The sequence below is a fragment of the Ictidomys tridecemlineatus genome, chromosome 3 (genome assembly GCF_052094955.1).
Source record: "Ictidomys tridecemlineatus isolate mIctTri1 chromosome 3, mIctTri1.hap1, whole genome shotgun sequence".
In the NCBI taxonomy this organism is placed as follows: Eukaryota; Metazoa; Chordata; class Mammalia; order Rodentia; family Sciuridae; genus Ictidomys; species Ictidomys tridecemlineatus.
In genome coordinates, this window is record NC_135479.1 from 83,428,326 (window position 1) to 83,443,135 (window position 14,810).

A 14,810-nucleotide genomic window follows, 5' to 3' on the forward strand; every position below is an offset into this window, starting at 1 on the left:
TTCCTGTGTGCATGCACCACTACACACTGCTAAAAGTTTTTCTCCCCCCTACAACATAAGTAGGCATCTCTTTTTCAGAGCACTTGGGGGCAAAAATAAGATGTTATTTTCCTAAATATACTGATTGCTTTGTTGTTGTTGTTGTTGTTATTATTATTTTATACTGCCATGACAAAATATTTAAGTGCTCAAAATTAGTACTTTAAAACCATCATCTCCTTTATTATTCTAAATGTTTCATTCAAAATAATAGATTTTAGTATGTAGTATTTGAATCTTTGTTCAAGAAAACCCAAAACATTAATGTTTAGACTTACAAAGGTTATTTGCCATTGAATTTAGATCAAAGTAATAATGATACTTATATCACAAAACATCTTCCAATATTTTAAGTAGAATATTTAAGAATTACAAAAGGATGAGCATTTCATTGAAGAACCCAAAACTAATCTTTCACATCAGAAATACCTACATCATTTATTCCAATTTTACTATAAACTTAATTCTATTTTACAGAATGAATTTATTAACTTTTCTAAGAAAAAAACTATTATGAGCTCTTGATATCATTAGATTGTATCACCTGCTTAAAGTACAAAAATTGAAAGTTGAACCCAACTTTTAAGGGGTTTCTCTCTATAATCTAAAACACTTACATACAGAAAGAAAAATTCACAAGGCAGAAAGATGACCATTACTTAAGCAGGTAAGAGAAATCAACTAAAATTTCATTAACTGTCCAATATCAAGTGTGTGCTAGCTTGTCAATGTAGAATAACAAGGGAAGTTTCCTCTCACTCAAAATTCTTTTTCTATAACCTTGTATTCACAACCAAACCTGGGCACAGAGAAAGAAAACAGAGAACCTCTATCTAGGGAGAAAAGCCAGGAGGGAATAATCTTCAATGTCTAAGAAAAAGGTAAGAATCCCAGCTCCCTTTTCTGAACTTTCCTTTTTATCAGAAAGCCTTAATCTAGTGAAGGGAAGAACAGCAAACTGAATTATCTGCATAGCACTAGCAAAGATCCATTGTGGTTGGGATAAGAGTAAATTTAAACTCACTTCTTGTAAGTCAGGAGCAAAACAGTCTTGGGTTCTGAAATCTATGCCAATATCAAAGGTCTGCTAGCACTAGGAAAGGAATAGGAAACTCCCAATCAAGTCCGATCTACAGATATAAGGAGGAGATTGGCTGCTACAAAAAGAAAGAAGAAAGCTGGATAGGTCCCTCAGTGGCTGTAGGCACAAAGGGTATGGTTAAATCTTAGATAGGACTAGGAATACCAGTCTACCACTGATAAAGGGGTAAGAGTGTGATGAGAGATTTCCTCTGTGGGACTGGGTATAGAGATGGCAGAGGTCTACAAGGATGGAGCAGGAACACAAAGAAAAAAACCTTCTGATATCCTTAGGCAAGATATAACAAGGCAAGAGCACTACACCATTAGAGAAATCTGAAACCTGTTATAACAAAACAAATCCAGTTATACTACTGTCTAGAGTGAAAATGTATAGCATTTTGTTTCTTTTTGCTTTTGAAAGTAGTACAAATATTATTATCAAGAGGAAAAACATTTTGGGAAAAGAGAATCTCCTACATTCAGGTAAAAAATTTCTTTAATAGTAGCTCTTAGGCATGCCACATTTTAAAAATTATCTAGTTAATGAAGGACAAGGGACATTGAAAAATAAGTAGCATCTTTTTTCCAGGGAAGCTAAGGTAACTAATAAGGAAATTAAAATAGAGATAATAATCAAGCTAATAATAAAAAAGCTTTTAGGTTTAAAAGCTTTATCCAAAAACTAATATTTAAGATCTTTGGGCAAAGCCTTATAATATTTGAACAAATAATTATTCAATAAATAAATGTAAAGACTAATAACAGAGTTAACAAAAAAAGTCTAGAAAAAAAGCAATTCATTGAAGTATGTTCAGAAAATACAGGTAGAAAATCTGTGTCACAAAATATAATATATTGTACATTAAAATATATGGTATATACTTTGCACATTAAGAAGTTTATATTCATGCACTGGTGATTACTAATAGGCATAATAAGAGAAATAAGACCTGTAGAAAAATAAAGAATTTGTTCTAGATCCTAGAGTTTAGTTTTCTGGTTCTGGTATTGTAAAGTCCATACACTGCACTTCACGTGGTCTACTAAAGGAAATCTGGAGGACAGAGGTTTGTCTGGTGATTTTTCTTTCAACAGAGAGGTAAATGAAGTTCTGTTGTCAACTAGAGAGACAACCTACTTATGAAACAGATGTTTCAAAAGAGCCCTGATAGGGTAAGAAAGAACAAACAAATAAACAAAAAAACAGTGCCAAGTTTAAAGAGTCAGCAACAAAATTAGATTTAGAGCTTCAGAAAAGGATAATGTCCTAAGAGGTCCACTGCATGGTTGAACGTATGTAATTTGTAGAGGTAGAAAGAACTGACTGCTCAATCTTTAAGCATGTGATTTTTTAAATAACAACCAACAATGATCTATCAAAATTTAAAATAGCAAAGAATAGTCTCCTTACAGATATTTGAGAACTAAATTTGGTCACAAACTATAGATATCTAATAAGATAAAACATTCTCTAGGAACAAATCTGAGAGAATTGCTTTTAAAACCAGCTAATGGATAATGCTGTCCTATTTTTAGTGACATGCTTTTAGTATCTAATTTCAACACATTTACCCAAAGATATACAGTATCCCCTACCCAAATCTGTGGGTTTGCTTTCCACGGTTTTAGTCAACCTTGGTAAACCTCCGTCTGAAAATATTAATGAAAAATTACAGAAACAAACAATTCTTAAGTTTTAAATTGTTGCTGTGAGTAGTGTGATGAAATATTACACCATCCCACTACCCAGCACATAAGTCATCCATTTATCTAGAATATCCATGTTGTATTCAAGATCTGCCTCATGGCAGTGAAGAGGAAAGACAGACCACATTCACATAACTTTTATTATGGTATTTTTGTATAATTACTTTATTGTTATTATTATCAGTCTCTTACTATACCTAATTTATAAATTAGACCTAATTTATCATGTATGTACTGGAAAAAACTTTTAAGTACAGATGGTCCCTTTATGACTTTTAGATTTTATGATAATGAGAAAATGACATGCATTTATTTGCAATCATTCTGAATTTTGGAATTTGAATTCTGATATTTTCCGATACTTATGACATACAGTATAATATTCTCTCACAAAGCTGTACAGTGGACACTCAATTATAACGGTAAAAAACTGAGCTGGGCGTGATGTCCTACACCTACAGTCTCAATAACTTGGGAGGCTGATGCAGGAGGCTTGCAAGTTTGAGGACAGCCAAATTTGGCACCTTAATGAGACATTGTCTCAAGATTTAAAAATTTGAAAAGGAATAGGGATATAGCTCAGTGGTAAAGTACCCCCCCTCCTTTAAAGTTCAGTTCCCAGTGGTAAAGTTCAATCCCTAGTAACATTTTTTTAAAAAAGTTAGCAAATGTTACTCTACAGAGTACTGTGTTACTATGCTATATGAAGTTAAAGGCTTGGGTGTGTTGAGCATATCAAATTTTTCAATTTATGATATTTTCAGCTCATTATGAAGCCAGTAGGATACAATCCCATTGTAAAGTGAGGCACATATATACATAGAAGTTTGGTACCATCATTGATTTCAGGCATCTACTATAGTTCTTAGAACATTTTCTCCCAAATAAGAAAGGACTACTGTACTACTATTACTTAAAACAGTGATTTATGAACACTTGTTTATAGAGCACAAACAACTTACCTCCCCAATCATCTACCAACTATCTAAATAATAATTTATTGAACAACAAACATGCTCCTATATAGGTCCTGGACATAAAAAATATGAGTACAACAAATATCTTTTCTTTCAAAGAATTTCTACTTTAATGAAGAATATGTATACATGCGCACACAGGACAGGAGTTGTTAAAAGTAATAGAACGTAGAAAGTATTGTCAATTCTCTACAGATGAAATGGGCATGGGCAAGAGGAACAAGCATTGTAAGCAATACAATTAGCAAAGTCATACTAATGGGACTATAGAGCTACATTGTTTCATAAACTAAAATAGAATTTCTAGTATTAAAATAACAAAATAAGGGCAGGAGCATAGTGACTCATAAAGGAAACTAAGGAAGTTAAACTTCATTCTCGAGGCAGTGGGTGGCTGATGAATGATTTTGACCGAGTAACCAGCTTTATAAAGAAATAACTGATTGCAATGTAGAGAATAGTCAGTCATTAGGCAAAGGAACAGAAAAAGAGCTAAGGAGACTTACCATTCTAACACATTCATAAACAAAATGAGAGATGGAGCAGGAAATTTAAGATAGTAGAAATGGTGAGGAAGATAATGGAAGGAATGCGATAAACACCGAAATAGTGCAAAAATAAAATTACCAGTTTAAATGACAGACAAAAATAAGTTTTATGTTTTTGGTTTGGTTGACTGGTGGATTTTCCACAACAGAAAATAAAAAATTCATTGTTCCTGACATCTGATAGGTGTTGGGAAAAAGTATAATGGCAGCCGCACCCCAGGAAAAAAAAACGCCAACATGGCACCTAAGGACCTTCTCTTCTTATTTTCCCCTTTTTTCACTGGTGCGAAAAGTTCCCGCCGGTGTGAACTCTCACGCTGGTGTCAATTTCAAAACTCTCTGACAGAAAACCTTAGCCCCAATAAGAACTAATTTCGTGGGCTCCGGAACTGACATCTGGAGAAACTTACCAAAAAACGAGTGAGCCGTCATTTACCTAAGCCCTGCCATCTCTCCTTAGATCTATATAAGCCCACAGCCTTTTGTAATAAAGTGGAACTCTCCCCAGCGAAGTGTCTTGCGTGGGGGAATTCTTTCAATAGGAGGACTAAGTTTTGTTTAGGAATGCCCAATTACTCTGTCCCATAAGAATAGATGGTCACACTTTAATTCAAAACATTTTATGTAGAATATCCAATTTCCAGACTTCAGGCCATACTGATTTCAAGATTTAAAATAAACCCAAAGTTTTAGGAACAGATTATTAATGAACTCTGAAAGCATTATTTGGCCAATTTTCAATGGTTGTCAAACCATTATTTGGCAATTGCAAAAAAAAAAAATGTAATTTTACAAAGAGATACAATGCACCTTAAACAAGGCTCAATTTTAGCTCTGCTAATCAATACCCTGGTATATATTGCACACAAAATTTCACCAATGAATTTCCTTGAAAAAAATCTAATCTAAGGAGGTCCTTAGACCTGACGTTCAATGAAAGAACAAAAAGGACATAGGAACATGTTAAATAATACAGAAAGAAAAAAAAAATCTGGGAAACAAAAAATGTGGGATGCTTTACAAGACAACTAGTTTAATGCTGTAAAAAAGTTAATGTCAGGCTAGGATTGTAGCTCAGTGGAAGACTGCTTGCTTCACATGTGAGGCACTGGGTTCAATTCTCAGTACCACATAAATAATGATCCATCGACAATGAAAAATATATACCAAAAAAAGTCAATACCACCTAAAGAAAAAAAAAGTTGAGAAATTGTTTTATAGTTTCAAAATATCCTAAAGACATAACAATTAAATACAGTAATGTCAATTAGTATGTTTTAGTCACACTAGCTTCTTTATGGTCTTTTAAATACACTAGGTATGCTTCCATTTCAGGGTCTTTGCCCTTGTTTTCTCTTCCTTCAGATATGAGTTTAATGAGAGCCATCATCTTCTTCAAGTCTTTTGCTCAGTGTCACACTCTTGAGAGGTGTTCTTGAATGTACTATGTAATCATCCCTTTTGGGCCAATCTCTTACTGATTTTATTTTTCTGCACAGTATTTATTGCCATCTATCATTCTACAGTATTTTGCCTAGGTGTTTATCCTTTGGCTTTCTCCTCTTAACTAAAATGAAAATTTTGCGAGGGCAGTGGTTTATGTCTAGTGCATTCAAGTGTTATATCCTCAACGCTTTGAATGTAAAAGACATTCAAATATTTATTGATCAAATGAATGAGTCTCCATGAGAATACTATTTTCAATATGATTCTAAAAATGATGATAGGGATATCTAAAAATATTTTACTCATGTTCATTCTTTAATCATCAACCTTGGTGATTTGTTTCCTTAGCTGCAGACTAAGGAACTAGTAAATGAATTCAGCAAATTAACAGGATACAAAATCAACACTCATAAATCAAAGGCATTTCTGTATATCAGTGACAAATCCTCTCACAGTACACTAAAGAAAGAAATTAAAGAAGACCTTAGAAGATGGAAAGATCTCCCTTGTTCTTGGATAGGCAGAATTAATATTGTTAAAATGACCATACTAACAAAAGCATTATATTTAAAATCTCAATGATATTCCTCATAGAAATAGAAAAAGCAGTCATGAAATTCATCTGGAAAAATAAGAGACCCAGAATAGCTAAAGCAATCCTTAGAAAAAAGAGTGAAGCAAGTGGCATCACTATACCAGAACTTCTGTATTACAGAGCAACAATAACAAAAACAGCATGGTATTGGCACCAAAATAGACTGGTAGACCAATAGTACAGAATAGAGGACACACAGACTAACCCACATAATTACAGTTATCTTATATTAGACAAAGGCGCCAAAAACATATACTGGCGAAAAGATAGCCTCTTCAACAAATGGTATGCTGCTAGGAAAACTGGAAATCCATACACAACAAAATAAAATTAAACCCCTCTCTCTCACCATGCAAAAAAACTCAATTCAAAGTGGATCAAGGAACTAGTAATTTAATCAGATACCCTGCATCTAAATGAAGAAAAAGTAGGCCCCAATCTCCATCATATTGGATTAGGCCCCTACTTCCTTAAATAAGACTCCTATAGCGCAAGAATTAAAATCAAGAATTAATAAATGGGATGGATTCAAACAAAAATGCAAAAGCAGCAATCAGTGAGGTGAACAGAGAACCTACAGCTTGGGAACAAATTTTTACCACTTGCATATCAGATAGAGCACTAACCTCTAGAGTATATAAAGAACTCAAAAAGCTAAACAACAACAACAACAATAATAATAATAATAATAATAATAATCCTCTAATCAATAAACGGGCTGAGGAACTGAACAGACACTTCTCAGAAGGTGATATACAATCAATCAACAAATATATAAAAAAGTTCAACATCGCTAGCAATTAGAGAAATGAAATCAAAACTAAACTTTAGATTTCATCTTACTCCAGTCAGAATGGCAACTATTAAGAATACAAACAATAGTAAGTGTTGGCAAGGATGTGGGGGAAAAGGCACATTCATACATTGCTGGTGGGGCTGCAAAATGGTGCAGCCAATATGGAAAGCAGTATGGAGATTCCTTGGAAAACTGGGAATGGTACCACCTTTAGAGCCAGCTATCCTATTGCTCGGTCTATACCAAAAGGACTTCAAAACAGCATACTACTGGGACACAACCACATCAATATTATTGCAGCACAATTCACAATAACTAAACTCTGGAACCAACCTAGACGCCCCCCTTCAGTAGATGAATGGATAATGAAAATGTGGTATATATACACAATGGAATATTACTCAACAATAAAAGAGAATAAAATCATGGTATTTGTAGGTAAATGGATGGAGTGAGAATATAATGCTAAGTGAAGCTAGCCAATGCAAAAAAAAAAAAAAAAAAAAAAGCTAAATGTTTTCTCTGATATAAGGAGGCTGATTCATTGTGAGGTTGGAAGGGGCAGCATGGTAAGATTAGACGAACCCTAGAGAGAGAAAAGAGAAAGAAGGGAACAAGGGGGTAAAAAAGATGGTGGAATGAGATGGACATCATTACCCTAAGTATATGCATGAAGACACGAATGGTGTGAATATACTTTGTATAGAACCAGAGATATGAAAAATTGTGCTCTATATGTGTAACATGAATTGTAATACATAACAGATTAAAATAAAAAATTAAAAAAGAAATAAATATATAAAATCAAAGCAACAATGCCAATATCATTCCTTTTAAATGTCTTGCCCAAAACTGTTATCAATTAATTAAATGAGATACTACCAAATGTTTTTCTTTTACTCTCATTCATGAATCTTGACAAACCTTTCATTTAGAGTGGGAAACAATCTATCTTTAGATTTATTGGGGGGGGGGAAGCCAACACCAATAAAAACTGGGATACTGATACCTTTGGGATAAACTAGAGGAGTCTACTGATCATTTTGGTAGTATTGGCAATAAATGAGTTCTTCAATTTGTCAAGGGCATACTCACATATCCTACACAAATGTTATATATATTGCTTTGCATATATCAAGTGACTCATTATGAAAAACGGGCATATTAAAAACGTTTTAGAATTATACACATTAACATCTTTGAGGATACCATGTTCCTGAAATCGCAAGAAGAAATTCCAAATTCTAGAGTGCTGTTTCCTAAATTATTACAATAAAATAGTCATAGTTTAAGATGTAAAACCACATCTGTTAAATTTACATAAACCAGTTTTCATTTTAATTCTGCCTCAAAAAGTTAGAATGCAGAAGAACCATGTGTTAAGGAAACAAAATAATATTCTATTCACCTTTGGGAAGCTCTAGTGAAAAAATATTTTTACACAACAATATTTGAAAGGCCTAATAAAATACACTGTCTGAACTTTTGTTTTGAAGTTTTATTGTATATTTACCAATAAAAAGTATCCATAAAGATTAATTCGATTGATTGTGGTAAAACTATATACTTCTAAAATAAGAGGAAGTTTGATTTAATTTGTCCTATACAAACACAGTTATACTAATTAAGAATATTGAAAAGTCAACGCCACAAGATTTTTATAATGTTCAAATCACATAGCTTTCCCATCTTTGACTCTTTAGCACTTACCTACAACACTGTCTAGTATACTTAGGAGAAAAACAATGTTTACAGTATGGCTAATTTATTAACATCAAGGCCAATCTCCTGAGTGTGGTACACAAGACTATTAATGATTTGATTCAGCTTCATTTTTGTTTCCCCTCAAGCACTCTAAACTCTCCTCATTAAACTCCTTCCAGGTTTTTCAGGTGAATTTTTATTCATCTTTAAATATCTATATTCAGGGTTGGGGATATAGCTCAGTGGTAGAGTGCTTGTCAGGCATGTGTGAGGCCCTGGGTCCAATTCCTGATTCTACAAAATAATAATAATAATAATAGAAAGAAAGCAAAATCTAGTTTGTAAAGACCTCACAGCCTACATAAATCATCCTTTCGTGTCTCACTGGATTTTGCATGTTTCATAACTATTAAACATGTTAAGGTATTATTGCTGAGTATTCCCTCACTGGGTCTAAGTTTCAGATCATTGTGGTAGACACAAATTATATTTCAAGTATCCCAAGGGAAAGAGTAATGAGTTCAATACTGAAGACGGTAGACAGTAGAAATGGCACTCCTTACTAATATATTCACTTACTGTAAATTACGTATGTAAGTTCAATGATTTTATAGTCTATACTCTGTATCTCCCTACAAAATACAAAAGTACTAAACACAGAGAAAAATCCAGAAACTAAACCTTAAATATTTGTAATCAACAAGTGAATAATATGGCATGTGGTTGCACTGATATGACTGTAATATTTTGAAACACATTTAATTATGGCATTTAAATAAAATATTTAATTTAAAAAGTATGTAAAATATCCCTTTTGTCTTCATTGACCTTCAAAGATTACTTTTATGTGAATAATATTAATACAATAATAGATACACTTAATTCTGTGAATAACAATATATGCTGCAAACTATACCTTATTATAATACATGAGGACTACACACTCAGTCTTCTACTTACCAAGAGTGGAAAGAAAATAAATCCTTTCATCTATTTATTTCAAATTACCAGATACTTTAAAATTAGACATAGATCACAACTAAAAGGGAAAAATGTGAAATAATTACCAGTTACTTAAGCATACTTCCCATAAGAAATCTAGCTACTCTTTGAGAAGAATGTAGGCAATAGGGCAAAGAGGGGAGAGAAACTTTATATGTCAAATTAACTTTATCCCAAATTTTCACTATTAGATGGTTCGAAGGCTGAAAAATGCTTTCTTTATAGAATGTATACATGAAAAAATTTAAGAGACTGTATTTAAGAATTCAAATAATTTGACCTTTCTTCTACACTCTGCAGCATTTCTTTTACATTTTTGAGGTTGTGTGCTATTTAACCACTTTTATACTTATTAACATTTTAACTCTTTGATTAAATAACTGTTCATATAAATAAAAATATGGAAGTTCCATACTTAAATTAAAAAAATTTAGGGAAGTACATATGATAACCAATGAGAAGAGAAAAAAGTTGCAGGGTAACTTGTAATCATTATAGAAAATCACCACATAATCTTACAATTTATAAAAAGAATTAAACGGACTAAATGAATATATTAAATGTGTTACAAATGTTTCCTTATGTACAAGGCATACTTAAATATATAAAAACTATATTAGCTGATCTTGGTAAAATATACCTAACAGTTTATATATATGAATATAATGCTAATAATCTGGAAAACAAATATTATATTTTGCCTTAGCTTCCAACGGCTGATTCCAAGAAGAACCAAATATACTTAGCTATAAACTGAAGAGACATAGAATGCTCTGGGAATTAATTTATTTCTAAATTAGGTTGATATAATTACTTAGCACTTTGGCTATGTGCAAGTTTGTAGGGCTTAAAAAAGTTTATTAACAAACTATTTGTAATAAAGAATAGGAACATTAGTGTACTTCTCAGGCAATAACATAGATTTTTAGACCACTTCCTGTAAAATCTATCTGTATTTGATTAGGTGATCACCTTCACCTGACTTTGCTATAATATATTTATTTCAATAATATTTTAATAATGACTACTCTTTTGAGAACCACTGTTTGAATTTAACAGTTCGAATTTAACAGTTCAGATCTTTTAAAAAACATTACTATAAAATATGATGTACCAAAAATAACCTCCCATATCCCCTGGGGAATAAATGACCAAAAAAGTATTTTAAAGGGAAAAAAAATCAAATATGGTATATCTAGTAATATACAAGTATTTAAACCCAAGTTCTTGGGACTATACAGAGTAAAAAAAAGAATAATATTTTCCTAAAATTACTGAAGATAAAATAGATGGCCTTAGAAGATAATCTAATAAATAATTCTGCTCTAAATGAACACATTCCTAGTGTAACCAAACAGTTGTACAACCAAAAAGGAAAAAGATTTAAATGATTTTTTTCAAAAAAAAAAGCAATCTTTGATTAGATCACTATCTCAAATATTGGAAAAAATATTTAGAGAAATGAAATAAATCCTTTTAAAAAATTTTATTTGCTAAGTATTGATTATCACTTTTGGTAACAGTTAACTATCTTTTAATATATTCTGAATGTATGACTGTATTGGCATATCATGACATTTATTTCCATGAATTTCTCATCTTCTTCTAGTTATTTAAACTTAGTACAAAAGTAATGATACCCAGATAACACCAATATGCAACAAAGGTTGGGAACTATTATCTCAAAAACTTGTAATAATCTTTTCATCAAGTGTTTATATTCTTAAGGTCCAAGATACACAATACATTTTAATTTGAGATCTGAATCACCTTCGATACAAGTCTAGTGTAGTGCAATCATTCTGGCAGCTGATGAAGCAACTTCCCAATTACACCTTAACTTGATTTTGTTACCTTCTGTTTGGCACATACAAGCTCTTGAAATAATCAGTTTATTTTTTTTGATGAAAAGAAGCCCAACAGTAATATATTAAAATCCAGGTTTGTTAGTTTTAGAAAGTTAACTTCATGTAAGTTCAAATGCCTTACAGTCCAACAAAATCCAAACAGAATCTGTGGCATGCCCTTCTAATTAAATATTTCCAGGAATATTTGCTTCAGTTGGTATTTGCAATGTCTCCTACATGTTCTTGTTTTAAAGGCTTGTTTCCCAGACTGGTATTTTTGGGAGGATGTAGAATCTTTTAAGAGGTGGGGCCTAGACAGAGCTCTTAGGTCCCTAGAGGCATGCCCCTAAAGGGAAAGTGAGCCTCTTCCTCTTTATTTTGCTCCCAACATGAGATAAATGCTTTTGCCATGCACTGCTGCCATACCACAGCCCCAAACATAACAGGGTCAGCAGATCATGGACTGAAACTTCCAAAACTTTCCTTTTCGTAGGTTTATCTCAGGAATTTTTAAGAAAGAAATCTGACTAGTACCAAGTCAAGAATTAAGTAAAACATATACTCACACTGGCTGACAGAAATCAAAACTGTAAATAACCTTACCTAAGTGGGGGAAAAAAACCAAAAAACTTTACAATGTCAAAGGCTTTGGGATTACAAAATCGAGAACAAGGAATTATGGATATACATATAAATGGAGCATAATGTAAAGTTCCTAACATGGTACTAATATAGTTGAAAAGACACTAGCAGAATGTTTCTGTAAAGAATCACATGTAAAATATTTTTGGTCTGGGGCTGGGGATGTGGCTCAAGCGGTAGCGCGCTCGCCTGGCATGCGTGCGGCCCAGGTTCGATCCTCAGCACCACATACAAAGATGTTGTGTCCACCGATAACTAAAAAATAAATATTAAAGTTCTCTCTCTCTCTCTCTCTATCCCCCTCACTCTCTCTTTAAAAAAAATATATTTTTGGTCTGAGCTTGCTTTAGAGAAGGTGAACAACTGATGAGAAAGACATCCAAGATGTTATGTACGTTTGAGTGTATTTGTTTTATGGTGCGTTTGTACTACTTTATTCAACTGAAAATTAGTAACAATAACAACAACAACAAAAAAAAGGCTAAGCTTACTCCCAAGAGGGGGGAAAAAAAGCAATCTTTTCTGTTGAAAGTCAAGAAAAAGGAACATCTGCCAGAAAATAGAAATCATATTTAAATCAAAAGGAAGAATATTAAAACTGCAATTAGCAGTGCCCCAAAGCATAAATATAAAAGAAAAACTGAAAATGTTTCAGCATTTACAATCCATGTAAAAACTGTTTGAGACAATATTTCACTGAAAATAGGAAAGGGGATTATGAAGAAAAAAAACAAAACATGTATTCTAAATGAAAATTAGAATACCCTGAAGTAGAATGTCCAAAACAGAAGTTTTAAGTTTCACATATACACACAAGTAGACATAGGATGGCAGTGAACATTCTGTTTCAAATAACTGGAAAATTCTGAGTCAAATAAAGTTAAGTGAACTTTTCTTCACTAGGAATCTTAAAAACTAAAATGTGCTTTGATACTAAGAAAGGTATAATATGGAACCCTGTTCAGATTTCTTTGACCTCTGAACCTTTTTTCCTCTAAAGCATTTAATGGGACTAGCATTCCACAGAAGAAAAGTGTTGGAGATGCATTTATAAATTTGGGAATTTGAGAAAGTTTTCAAGAATAAAAGTCAAGAATGAACTTCTACTTCATAATATTAATTTTCTTATCCTTATCAATCATCAGACATTATTTAATGCTACCTCCACACTATGTAATCAAATCCCCAAAGCTATTAATTTTGTAATTAGTAGCATGGATTGATATTTAATATAAATAAGTAATATATATCTTCTCTTACAGTAAACACCAAATCAAAACAAAACTTGAAATAATCAACATGTTAACAATTTAAAAGTATAAGTAGGCAATCTGCATAAATATTGGAATGCTATACCTCATCAAATTCTTCAGTCATTTTTCTGATGATTTCTGCATTCTGCATATTTCGAAACATCTCTATTCTCACAGTACCTGTGAAACAACAGATTTTACAGTTATTCTTTATCTATCTCATGCTAAACATAAAATTTAATCTGATCATTGTTTGAAAAATTAAAAAAATTTATAGTTTTTCTCTTTCCTCCTCAAATTCTTATACCATATATTCTAAAGGAACCTCTTACATAGGAACTTCAAAATTTTCAGAAATTTTTAAAAAATCTGAATATCTAATGAACTAAATGATAAGTACAGAGAAAGAGTGTTGGGGAAGGAGAAGACAAAGACAAAAAACATTAAGTTTGTACTAGAAGAGACTAATTAAACATACACTAGTGACATCTAGACATACAGCCAGCTGCCTTTGTCTTAAAAACTCCAACTATAGAGATCATATTTCTCTTGTGGCTATTTCTGATATTCTTTATCATCAGAATGTTCTTCAGTAAATTAAAATGTCCCTTGATATAATCCATACCTGTTTTCTCTGAACATAAGAAACTCCTAAATTCTACATAATTATCAAGAAATAAAAATTTACTTTTTTATCTTATTCCTTCATAATACTTCTCTCTTCGTTAGTTGATTTTACCTGAAATATGGTCATGTAAATTTTACCACTGGTACTGATAAGGAAAAACAAATGCAGTTTAGCTGAAAACTTGCATTAAAAAATCAACATAATTTAAAGAAACTGAAATGTAATTCAAAAATCAATCTGGAATACAGAGAATAATTAAACATGACTTTTTTCTATTCAAGTTTTAAAAAATTGCAAAATTAAGACTCTAAGAATAAATCCAAAAATAATTATAATCTGACAAACTTCTTGTCAGTATTTATCAACTCCAATTCAAATCACATTTAAGAAAAGAGTGGAGCAACTCCTATAGGGTTCCTCTCACCTTACAAGTGATCTGTCTCTTTTCTCTCCACTTGAATAAATCCTATTGTCTTATGCTTTTAAAAAATGAAAAAATAAAAAGAGGGAAGAGTCTTTAAATATACTGTATATTTTTAAATA

General features: G+C 32.1%; 1 protein-coding gene across 7 annotated transcripts in view; it reads right to left on the reverse strand.

Annotated features, from left to right (window-relative positions):
* Stag1 (STAG1 cohesin complex component) overlaps positions 1–14,810 on the reverse strand; it is a 360,462-nt gene that overhangs the window by 149,584 nt on the left and 196,068 nt on the right. For 5 of the 7 annotated variants that reach the window (XM_005327048.4, XM_078043362.1, XM_078043361.1 and 2 more), the window contains one exon: positions 13,743–13,819. The exons of the other annotated variants lie outside the window; for them this stretch is intronic. In XM_005327048.4, coding sequence (XP_005327105.1) covers positions 13,743–13,819 — 77 coding nt within the window. The remainder of the gene's footprint in view (positions 1–13,742; positions 13,820–14,810) is intronic. 7 annotated transcript variants of the gene reach the window in all.